At 36.0% G+C, this 12,831-nt stretch overlaps 1 protein-coding gene across 1 annotated transcript in view; it reads left to right on the forward strand.

The window, feature by feature from the left end:
- CCDC169 (coiled-coil domain containing 169) overlaps positions 1 to 12,831 on the forward strand; it is a 79,738-nt gene that overhangs the window by 32,280 nt on the left and 34,627 nt on the right. Inside the window, exons 5-6 of the mRNA XM_043997031.1 lie at positions 1,811 to 1,909; positions 2,108 to 2,161. Of these exons, the coding sequence (XP_043852966.1) occupies positions 1,811 to 1,909; positions 2,108 to 2,161 (153 nt within the window). The remainder of the gene's footprint in view (positions 1 to 1,810; positions 1,910 to 2,107; positions 2,162 to 12,831) is intronic.

The following is a 12,831-nucleotide window of genomic DNA, read 5'->3' on the forward strand; positions in this document are numbered from 1 at the left end:
CATAATTGCAAAAAAAATCTCTTGTGTATATCTTATATATTATGCCTTAGGGTGCAAGTAATTTCTGTTCTTCTTATGGTTGATGTGAAGAATTATCCTCTTACTCAAACTTCATGTGTGTGTGTGTGTGTGTGGGGCAATTGGGGTTAAGTGACTTGCCTAGGGTCACACAGCTAGTAAGTGTTAAGTGTCTGAGGCCGGATTTGAACTCAGGTCCTCCTGACTTCAGGGCTAGTACTCTATCCACTGCGCCACCTAGCTGCCCCTTACTTCTTAAACATTTTATGACTTAATATTTCTTCATAGTGTTCAGTGTATACTTGTGTTTACTCATATCTTTAGCCTTAGTTTTTTATTTGGGGACATTGCTGGCTTTTCCCCCTTTCTGCACTATTGAATAGGATTTGGGAAATGTCAACACTGGTCCTGAGCTCAATTTCTTGGGCTCTTATTATTATTGGTTTCCATCTCCAGTGGTGTGTTTGCAGTCAGAATTCTGACAGGTTTCAGGTCCCCCTTCATCCTATAGTTTCTAAGTGCATCAGTCTTCAGAGACCTCCATAGCATGTCAGGTTAGAGTACTGCAGATTTCTGGCCCTGCTAGGGTGTCCCAGTCAGAGCACTACCAGTTTTTGGTCCCATGTCTATGGTCAGAGTATCAAAGCATTTGGAGTTTTTGACCCATCTCAAGCTTCCATGTCTGAGTACTTTGGGTGTCCCTTCAGGTATCCCTGGAAGAATATCTGATCAGAATGTTAGCAGAATTATGGATTGTTTGCCTATATTCCCACTGGCTTCCCAGGCAGAAGGGCCCCCATAAGCTTCTGAGCTTCTGGCTGTCTGACGTGTGTGTGTGTGTGTGTGTGTGTGTGTGTGTGTGTGTGTGTGTGTGTGTGTGTGTACATGCACACACTCCTAGGCTGCATGAAAGAACTTACTATTAGTTTTCTTTGAATTTTTCAATCATTATTTGATCAAGTACCTTTCATAGGTTTTTGTTAGAGAATGTGTGGAAGAGCTGAATTTCTGTATAACCTTTCCTGCAACCATCTTAAGAGGCAATTCTAATTCATAAATTATTTTTCCTTGACCTATTTTTCAGGTTAGTTATTTTTTTATCATTAATACTTCACATTTTCTTTTGAGTTTTTAAAATTTTGACTTAGTTTTAATATTTCTTGTCTCATGAAGTTGTTGAGTTATGTTGGCCCCATTTTATTTTTCATGGAGTCTACCACTTAAGTAAAGTTGTTTACCTTTTATTCTATTTCTTTCCATTTTTTTCTCTTGAACTTTAATTTCATTTGTAATTTCCTTTTTTTGAAAAAACAACTCTTCATTTTTTCATGTATTTGTATAGACCAAGCCATTTTTCTACCTCTGAGACTCTGGTTATAGCTGTTATGGGAATACTCTCTTTTGTATTTGCCCCTTTGGTTTCTCTTAGCCCATGCAATTTCTTCATTGTTTTTGGTATTTCCTTCTGTATACCCATATTTTTAGTCTCATTTCAACTAAAATACTGTTTATTCTTTGAATGTCTATCTCTGTTTCTCTTGAGTATAGTGTCAGCATTGAAAAAAATTTCTATAGAGAATGTGAAGCATTTTTTTTTGGGGGGTGAGGCAATTGGGATTAAGTGACATGCCCAGTGACACATAGTAAATGTCAAGTATTTGAGGCTGGATTTGAGCTCAGGTCCTCCTGACTCCAGGGCTGGTGTTCCATGAAGCATATAATATAAAATCTAGGTTGTACAAAATTCTGTAATTACTGATATATGTGATAAATTTGTTTTATATAATTCCAGAATTCTTTAAGTCAATTACTTAAACAGCTAGAAAAAGAAAAACGAAGTCTCGAATATCAAGTAAAAGAGTATGAGCTTAGATTGGAACAAGCATCAAAGGTTTGTTTTTATTCTGTTCAACAAACAGCTCTTTTTAGAAATTACTATGCCATTTAATGTTTTGTATAGAAGACAGTATGTAATATAATGAAATTCTTAAAAGAAATGTGAAACTTAAGTTCCTAAATAATTCAGATTTATAATTAATATTATTGTTAGCATTATTTAATGTTGAATTAATATGTATCTTTAATTTAGGCTTTCCATAAGACCAACGATGAGCGACGTGCCTATTTAGCAGAAATATCTCAGGTAAACCAATTAGTCACATTAGAATGCTAAGTTTATTCATATTTGCCCTGCTAAAAGAATCCTTTACATATTCAACTTATTTGCTGTCCCTGCCCTCTAGGAGCTCACAATCTAATGGGGTAGACAATAAGTAAACAAATATGTAAAGCATGTACAAACAAGCAATATACAGGATAAATAGGAAATAACAGAAGAGAGGCACTAGAATTAAGAGAGATTGGGAAAGGCTTTCTATGGAAAGTGAGATATTAGTTAGGACTTAAAGGAAGATAAGGAAGGTAGGAAGGAGAGAGATTAAGAGAGCATTACAGGCATGAGAGACACTAGAGAAAATTCCCAGAGCCAAAAGTTAGAATGTCTTCTTTGTGGAACAGCAAGGATGACAGTGTCCCTGATATGAAGAGTATGTGGAGGGGTGCGGTGAAAGGTGTAGGAAGACTGGAAGAGGGGGGACAGAAGTGGCTAGATTACGAAGGTCTTTGAAGGCTAATAGAGGATTTTGTTATTTGATACTGGAGATGGTAGGGAGACACTGGAGTTTGAGTAAGGGAGTGGTGTTTTCAGACCAAAACACTTTGACAGCTGAATGGAAGATGGAATAGAATAGGAAGAGACTTGAGACAGAATGACTCACCACAAGCTAATACAATATTGTCCATGAGAGAGGTAATGAACACTCACACCAGGGTGGTGGCAGGATCATAGGAAAGAAAGGAGCATGTTCAAGAGGCATTGCACAATTGAAATCTACACATTTTGGCAACCAATTGGATATGGGAGGTAAGAGATAGTGAAGAGTTGAGGATAACACATAGGGTGCAAGTCTGGTGGGCTGAGAGAATGGTGGTACTCTCTGTAGTAATAGGAAAGTTTAGAGGGGGGAAATTTAGAGGAGTGAAAGATAATGAGCTCAGTTTTAGACATGTTGAATTTAAGATGTCAACTGGACATCCAATTTGAGATGTTTGAAAGGCAGTTGGAGATGTGATAATGGAAGTCATCAGAGAAAATAGAGCAGGATAGGTAGATTTTGAAGCAGAAATCATAATTAAATCTATGGAAGCTGATGAGATCATAGAGTGAAATCATATAAAGGGAGAAAGAGCAGTGAGCCCAGGATAAAACCCTGAAGGAAAATTCTGCTGAGAGGGCAAAGGAGACTGAGAAGGAACAGGTAGGTAGGAGGAGAAACAGGAAAGAGTGATGTCCCAAAAACCTAGAGAGAAAAGAAAGTATCAAGGAGAAATAAGTGATAAATAGTGCCAAACTCTGCAGAGAGGTCAAGAAGAATGAGGATTGAGAAAAAGTTATTGGATTTGACAATTAAAAGATCATTGTCATCTTTAGAGAGAAGAGTTTCAGTGGATTGATAAGGTTGAAAGCCAGGATCTAAGTAAGGGGTTAAGAGAGAGAGAGAGAGAGAGAGAGAGAGGGAGGAGATAAAGTAGACACTTTTTATTAGACAGCTTTCTCAATGAATTTAGCTACAGGAGGCAAAAGAGATATTGGATAATAGTTTGTGGAGATGGAAGGATCAAGTGAGGATTTTTTGAAGATGGAGAGACATGAGCATGTTTATAGGCAGTAGAAAAGGTTCCAGTAATTAGGGAGACATTGAGGATAAGTGATAGAGTAGGGATAACAGAGGAGGTCATCTGTTGAGATAGTTTGAAATGGGATTGCTTGTGCAGGTAGAGATGTTTGGCTTGGTAATGAGTCAAGTCACTTCTTTATGTGAGACAGGAGTGAAGGAGATAGTGGCAGAAAGCATTCAAGTGATAGGAGATGAGGAAGAGGTGAGAAAATGGAGCTCACAGAAGGTGTCAGAATCCTTGAACATAGGGAGTGATGCATTTGTAGGTGATAGCAAGAGCAAGTCTATGACTACTTTTGTGTATGGCTGAGGTAGAGTGGAGGAGTAAGTCATGGGAAATGAGTAGTTTGAAGAACTTAGTGGTTAGGGTGTTTGAGGGAAAGTCAATATGTATGTTGAAGTCCCCTAGTAGGAGGGAAGAAGGTGGGGAAGAGAAAAAATTTGTGAGCCAAGTAATGAAGTCTTGGAGAAAGGAAAGGCAGTGACCCAGAGGTCTGTAGACAAGAGCTACTATGTTTTGTTTTGTTTTGTGGGGCAGTGAGGGTTAAGTGACTTGCCCAGGGTCACACAGCTAGGAAGTATCAAGTGTCTGAGGCCAGATTTGAACTCAGGTCCTCCTGAATCCAGGGCTGGTGCTCTATCCACTGTGCCACTTAGCTGCCCCTTTGTTTTTGATTGAATGGTAGATATTCCATGCCTTCTCCTTCCAAATTAATCTATACAGATAAGCTTACCTCTAGCTCCCAACTGTTGGTCAAGCTCAGCTGACAGACATAGCAAAGGATCAGTAGAAACTAGATACCTTATTTCACCACCTCAGATTCATTTGTCACTAGTATTATAAAGGCATTAGGTATATCAAAAGGAAAATCTAAAATAAACTTCAGGCTCATGATGAGTTTAGAATAGAGGTCTTAACCTCTTTTTATGTCACAGACCCCTTTGGCAATCTGGCAAATCCTATGGACCCTTTCTCAAAAATAATGTTTTTAAACACATAAAATATATACAATTACAAAGGAAACCAATATATTTTAAAAAACCAGACTTACAGACCCCAGGCTAAAAACCTAACTAGAAAAATGAAATTTGTAAAGAGACAAAAGGCTTTACCCTAAGACATCTAAGACATACTGAATAGCATCATAAATTTATCTTAGGGTAGTAAATCAACTAAATATCTCACAAAGGCTCGCCCTTTTAATTCTACACAAATTTGAGAAGCAAATAGAATTTGTTATGATACACATCTGATGTCCTGGTGGCTTCCCTTTGCCCTCCTGGATGAGCAATACCTACCTTATATTTTTAAAATGTGGGATGTATATCCAAAAAAGTAAGGCAGGATGGCATATTGGGTAGAGGATGCTCCTTAGGATCAGAAAGACTGGTTGAAGTTCTCCCTCTGAACCATACTGTTTGTGTGACCCTGGGCAAATCATTTAAATTCTTAGTTCTCCTAGGCAACTCTCTAAGACTATGTAAGTTATAGAAGAGGTGTACACATCTCCATTGGTAAAGGGAGTTTCTTCACAGTGAGTTCCCTTGCCTGTACTAATTAAATCATACCCAAAATCTTCCCTCTTAATACAAACAAAAATGAAAACTTAAAAAAAAAAAGAATTACTGCAAGTCAATAGATGCAGAAAAAGCTGTTGTAAAAATGACTACATGTAGATAATTTTTTTTAAATACCAAAAAGATTAAGTCTAGAAGGATTTTTAAACTTCTTTTTATTAAGTTGAACCATCAGCACACACAAGCATTTCAGCATACAAAGATGAACCTAGAAAGATCTCATAAGAAACTTGAATTTGTTACATTCAATTGTTTAAAGAAACACAACATATACACATACATACATACATATGTATATCAAGTTAAAAGCAAAATTTCTTCACAGGCTTATGTCCCCTTCTGCACTTTTTGTTTTCTTTTGTACATTAAGATGTTTTATTAATGCCCATAGAAAGCTGACTTTGAAGCTAGGAATATCTGTGTATAGGTCCCAACACTGACACACATTGGCTTTGTTTTCCTGGACAAGTTACTTAGCTTCTCAGCACTCTGAGTGCCTAAGACTTTAAGTTGTAGAGAAGATGGTAGCCTGCATTGGTAGAGGGAGTTTCCTCATCCATGAGTTCCCTATACAAATAAAGAACTATTAGTCAAAGGTCCAGTTCATATCCTTCTCCTACTAATAAAAAGCGTCCCTTGTAACAAGTATGTATAGTACAGCAAAATAAATCAGCACAATGGGCTTATTTAAGAATGTGTATCTCGAGTCCATTAGACCTCTCCCCATTTTTTTCTTGACATAATAAAAAAATCTCCTCCATAAGCCGAGAACCAACATAATAGCAGAGAAATATTAGATGCATTCCCACTAAAAATAGGTATAAAACAAGGATTCTCACCTTCACCATTTTTTGTTAGTTGTGAATACTAGTGAATATTATTGAATAATATTAGAAATCCTAGCAATTACAGTTTGAGAGGTCTTCAGTTCATTTCTTTGGAGACTTTCATGTTCCATGTTTAAGAGTGGTATAATACCAAAAGAATGCTATTTTGAAAAGAGAGGTTATTATTAAAAAGATAGGTCTTTGCTTCAGGGAAAAGCTTTAGAGTCACTAAAAGAACTATGAAAATTCTCAAAGGCATCCCAACCTCTATACTCTTTGTTAAATTGGTTGAGCTGCAAAGGTTTTTCATTCAAGTGCATATCATTGATTGCACAATGGGCTTGAAGTTAGATCCAAACTCAGCATGATTATGGTTATGATTTAGGGCACTCTGCAATGTTCTGGGCCTTGATAGGATCAGGGGAATACCATATACAAACAGGAGCATCTGGAGGACATCACAGTCTATGGAGATCCCTTTTCTTGAACTCTGCAATGGATCTTCTCCACAAGCCAATATCAGGTCTTCCTTTTCAGTGCCTCACTGCCTATTAGTCACCACAGGTTGATTGAACAAAGTGATCTCTTTTGTTAATATTTCAAAAAATCTTATATAATATTTGCTTATGCATGAGAAATAACCTTGTTAGAGGAGAGAACCTATAATATGGCATTTTGTTTTACCAAAATCAAATGGTTTTGTTTTTTTGGTTTTGGTTTTTTTACAAATGATAAACTATGCACAATAGGATCTTGTATTCTTTATATCTCTTAGTCAGCTGTGTGATGGTAGAGATTTGGTCTACTGTGAAATAATTGTTTGTGAAATACTGCCTATTCCCTACCTGTATCCTAATCAAAGATCTCCTGGGTATATTGATTATACCCATAAAATATCTTATAACAATGGGAATGTAGGCGTATGGGTCAGTAGTTACTTGTATTTTCTCCATTTGGCGGGGGTGTGGGGGGGTTATAGGGTCTGAATTTTTTCCCACACTTTTTGTTTCTTCCCCTTCTTCAGGTACCGTGTGACTCATTTTCTCAAGTTCTTCAAAATTGTGTCACCTTCTGCATGGAGCTCATTTGTATGAGACCATTTTTTCAGTGCTATGTTCACTTTATCAGCATTCTGGGACTGTGATGTTAGAGAACAACAGGGGTGGTTCTAGTGTCCTGATTTGCTATAAAATTTTTTGCTGACTTTTTACATCTTTCATCTATTTCTTGACCGCACAGTTTCATCCTTAAATGCCTTAAAATGACTTTGTTTAATTTAGTCTGTCACTAAACTTTCCTTAAACTTTTTCCTATTTTCTGATACTGAAAAATATGTAGGCTTTGAAATAAATGCCTCTCCAAATACTCTTTTTTCCCCCTCGGGGCAATGAGTGTTAAGTGACTTGCCCAGGGTCACACAGCTAGTAAGTGTCAACTGTCTGAGGCTGGATTTGAACTCAGGTCCTCCTGAATCCAGGGCCAGCTTTATCCACTGTGCCACCTAGCTGCCCCTTCTCCAAATACTCTCTTTTTTTTGATAAAAATATTTTATTTTTTCCAGTTACATGTAAAGATAGTTTTCAACATTTGTTTATATAAGATTACCAATTTCAAATTTTTCTCCCTCCCTTCCCTCCCTCTCCCATCCCCTAGATAGCAGGTAATCATATATATATATATATATATATATATATATATATATATATGTATATGTATATATATGTATATATATATATATAAAACCTATATCTGATTACCTATTTAATGTTTAATGTTATTATATATATATAATGACATTAAACATAATTCTGCATTAGTCATGTTATAAGAGAAGAATCAGAGCAAGAAGGAAAAACCTCAAAATAGAAAAACAACAGCCCCCAAAACAAAAGAAATAGTATTGTTAAATCAGCATCCATACTTCATAGTTCTTTTTTTTTTTTCTGGATTTGGAGATCCCCTTCCATCATGAGTCCCCTGGAACTCTCCTGTACCATTGCATTGGTGAGAAGAATCTAGGCCATCACAGTTGATCAACACACAATGTTGAAGATACTGTGTACAATGTTCTTCTGGTTCTGCTCATCTCATCATCAGTTCATGCAAGTCCTTCCAGGTTTCTCTGAACTCCTCCTGCTCATCATTTCTTACAGCACAATAGAATTCCATTACATTCATATATCACAACTTGTTCAGCCATTCCCTAATTGATGGGCAACACCTCAATTTCCAATTCCTTGCCATCACAAAAAGAGCAGCTATAAATATTTTTGTACATGTGGACCCTTTTCCCTTTTCCATGATCTCTTTGGGAAAAAGACCCAAAAGTGGTATTTCTGGGTCAAAGGGTATGCACAGCTTTATAGCCCTTTGGGCATAATTCCAAATTGCTCTCTAGAATAATTGGATCAGTTCACAGCTCCACCAACAATGCATCAGTGTTCCAATTTCTCCACAGCTTCTCCAACATTTATTATTTTCCTTTTTTGTCATATTAACCAATCTGATAGGTGTCAGGTGATACCTCAGAGTTATTTTAATTTGCATCTCTCTAATCAATAGTGATTTAGAGGGGCAGCTTGGTGGTGCAGTGGATAAAGCACCCACCCTGGATTCAGGAGGATCTGAGTTCAAATCTGTTCTCGGACACTTGACACTTACTTGACCCTGGGCAAGTCACTTAACCCCCATAGCCCCACAAAAAAAAAAATAGTGATTTAGAGCATTTTTTCATATGGGAATAGATAGCTTTGATTTCTTCATCAGAAAACTGCCTGTTCATATCCTTTGACCACTTCTTAATTGGGGAATGACTTGGATTCTGATAGATTTGATTTAGTTCCCTATATATTTTATACCAGCCTTCCTTTTTTTTGTTGTTTTTTGTTTTTGTGGGGCAATGAGGGTTAAGTGACTTTCCCAGGGTCACACAGCTAGTAATTGTCAAGTGTCTGAGGCTGGATTTGAACTCGGGTCCTCCTGAATCCAGGGCCAGTGCTTTATCCACTGTACCACCTAGCTGCTCTATATTTTAGAAATGAGACCTTTATCAGAAGTACTGGCCATAAAAAATGTTTCCCAGATTTCTGCATCCCTTCTAATTCTGGATATATTGCTTCTGTTTGTACAAAACCTTTTTAATTTAATGTAATCAAAATCATCCATTTCGCATTTCATGATATTCTTTATCTCTTGTTTGGTCGTAAACTGTTCTCCTTTCCAAAGATCTGAAAGGTAGACTATTCCTTCCTCTCCTAATTTGCCTGTGGTATCACCTATGTCTAAATCATGTACCCATTTTGACTTTATTTTAGTATGAGGTGTAAGATGTTGGTCTATGCCTAATTTCTGCCATATTATCTTCCCAGCAGTTTTTGTCAAATACTGAATTCCTGTCCCAAAAGCTGGAGTCTTTGGGTTTATCAAACAGTATATTACTAATGTCATTTACTACTGTGTCTCCTGTGCCTAGCCTATTCCATTGATTATCCACTCTATTTCTTAGCCAGTACCAGATAGTTTTGATGACTGCCACTTTATAGTAAAGCTCCAGATTTGGTACAGCTAACCTACCTTCCTGTGCATTTTTTTCATTATTTCCCTTGATATTCTTGACTTTTTGTTTTTCCAGATGAATTTTGTTATTATTTTTCTAGCTCTATAAAATAATTTTTAGGTAGCCTGATTGGTATGGCACTGAATAAGTAAATGAATTTAGGTAGAATTGTCATTTTTATTATATTAGCTCGGTCTATCCATGAGCAATTGATATCTTTCCAATTTTTTAGATCTGATTTTATTTGTGTAAAAAGTGTTTGGTAATTGTGTTCATAGAGTTCCTGGGTTTGTCTTGGCAAGTAGACTCCCAAGTATTTTATATTATCTACAGTTACTTTAAATGGAATTTCTCTTTCTATCTCTTGCTGCTGGACTTTATTGGTCATGTATAGAAATACTGATGATTTATGTGGATTTATTTTATATCCTGCAACTTTGCTAAAGTTGTTAATTGTTTCAAGTAATTTTTGAGTTGATTCTCTAGGATTCTCTAAGTATACCATCATATCAAATGCAGAGCGATAGTTTTGTTTCCTTCTTGCCTATTCTAATTCCTTTAATTCCTTTTTCTTCTCTGATTGCTAAAGCTAACATTTCTAGTACAATATTAAATAATGGAGGTGATAGTGGACATCCCTGTTTCACCCTTGATCTTACTGGGAAGTCCTCTAACTTATATCTATTACATATAATGCTTGCTGATGGTTTTAGGTAGATACTGCTTATTATTTTAAGGAAAGCTCCACTTATTCCTATACTCGCTAGTGTTTTTTATTAGGAATGGGTTCTGTATTTTGTCAAAATCTATTGAGATAATCATATGATTTTGGTTAGTTTTCTTATTGATGTGGTTGATTATGTTAATAATTTTCCTAATGTTGAACCAGCCCTGCATTCCTGGTATGAATCCCACCTGGTCATAGTGTATTATCCTGGTGATCACTTGCTGTAATTTCCTTGCTAATATCTTATTTAAGATTTTTGCATCAATATTCATTAGGGAAACTGGTCTATAATTTTCTTTCTCTGTTTTTGCTCTGCCTGATTTTGGTATCACCACCATATTTGTGTCATAAAATGAATTTGGTAGAACTCCTTCTTCACCTATTTTTCCAAATAGTTTATATATTACTGGAATTAACTGCTCTTTAAATGTTTGGTAAAATTCACCTGTAAACCCATCTGGCCCTGGGGATTTTTTCTTAGGGAGTTCATTTATGGCCTGTTCAATTTCTTTTTCTAATATGGGCTTATTTAAGAATTTTATTTCCTCTTCATTTAACCTGGGCAGTTTGCATTTTTGTAAGTATTTATCCATTTCATTTAGATCGTCAAATTTATTGGCATCCAGTTGGGCAAAATAGTTCCTAATTATTGCTTTAATTTCCACTTCATTGATGGTAAATTCACCCCTTTCATTTTTGATACTGGTAATTTGGTTCTCTTCTTTCTTTTTTTAAATAAAATTAATGAAAGGTTTGTCTATTTTGTTGTTTTTTTCATAAAACCAGCTCCTAGTTTTATTGATTAATTCTCTAGTTTTCTTGCTTTCAATTTTATTAATTTCTCCTTTAATTTTCAGGATTTCTAATTTAGTATTTAATTGGGGATCTCTAATTTGTTCTCTTTCTAGCTTTTTAAGTTGTATGCCCAATTAATTGATCTCCTCTTTCTCTTTTTTATTCACGTAAGCAGTTAAAGCTATAAAATTTCCCCTAAGCACTGCTTTGGCTGCATCCCGTAGATTTTGGTATTTTGTCTCATTATTGTCATTCTCTTAGATAAAGTCATTGATTGTTTCTATGATTTGTTGTTTGATCCACTCATTCTTTAGAATGAAATTATTTAGTTTCCAATTGACTTTTAGTCTACCTTTCCATGGCTCTTTATTACATGTAATTTTTATTGCATCATGATCTGAGAAGGATGCATTTACTGTTTCTGCCTTTCTACATTTGACTATGAGGTTTTGTGCCCTAATACATGGTCACTTTTTGAATATGTGCCATGTACTGCTGAGAAAAAGGTATATTCCTTTCTATAAATTTTCTCCAGACATCTATCATGTCTAACTTTTCTAGTATTCTATTCACCTCTTTAATTTCTTTCTTATTTATTTTGTGGCTAGATTTATCTAATTCTGAGAGGGGAAGATTCAGATCCCCCACTAGTATAGTATTACTGTCTAATTCCTCTTGTAACTCACTTAACTTCTTCTCTAAGAATTTGGATGCTATACCACTTGGTGCATACATGTTTAGTATTGATATTACTTCATTATCTATAGTACCTTTTAGCAAGATGTAGTTTCCTTCCTTATCTCTTTTAATTAGATCTATTTTTGCTTTTGCTTTGTATGAGATAAGAATTGCTACCTTTTCTTTTCTGACTTCAGCTGAAGCATAATGTATTCTGCTCCAACCTTTTACCTTTACTCTGTGTGTATCTCTCTGCTTCAAATGTGTTTCCTGTAAACAGCATATTGTAGGATTCTGGTTTTTAATCCACTCTGCAATTCGCTTCCATTTTATGGCAGAGTTCATCCCATTCACATTCACAGTTATTATTACTGTCTATTCCCCTCCATTCTATTTACCCTCTTTGTACTTTTCCCCCTTCTTTCACCCTATTCCTCCTCACCAATGTTTTGCTTCTTACCCCTGCCTCCTCCAATCTGCCCTCCCTTTTTATCACCCCCTCCCTTTTCTTTACCCTTTTCTCCCTTGCTTTTGCCCTCCCTTTTATCAGTCCCCCCACTTTCCCCTTCCCTTTTACTTCCCTAAAGAATAAGCTAAGTTCCTTTATCCAAATGATTGTATATATTATTCCCTTTGAATCAAATCTAGTGAGCATAGGGTTGAAACAATATTCGTCCCTCCCTTCTTTCCCTCTATTGTAATAGGTTTTTTTCACCTCTTCATATGATGTAATTCACCCCATTCCACCTCCTCTTTCCTCTTCTCCCCACAAACTCCCTTTTTCACCCCTTAATTTTCTTTATATCATCACATCAAAGACAGTTTATATTTATACCCTCTGTGTACAATCCTTCTGTCTGCCCAAATATATATACAGTTCTCAAGAGTTATAAGTATTATCTTCCCATGTAGGGA

This window comes from Dromiciops gliroides, chromosome 3 (genome assembly GCF_019393635.1).
Source record: "Dromiciops gliroides isolate mDroGli1 chromosome 3, mDroGli1.pri, whole genome shotgun sequence".
Taxonomy (NCBI): domain Eukaryota; kingdom Metazoa; phylum Chordata; class Mammalia; order Microbiotheria; family Microbiotheriidae; genus Dromiciops; species Dromiciops gliroides.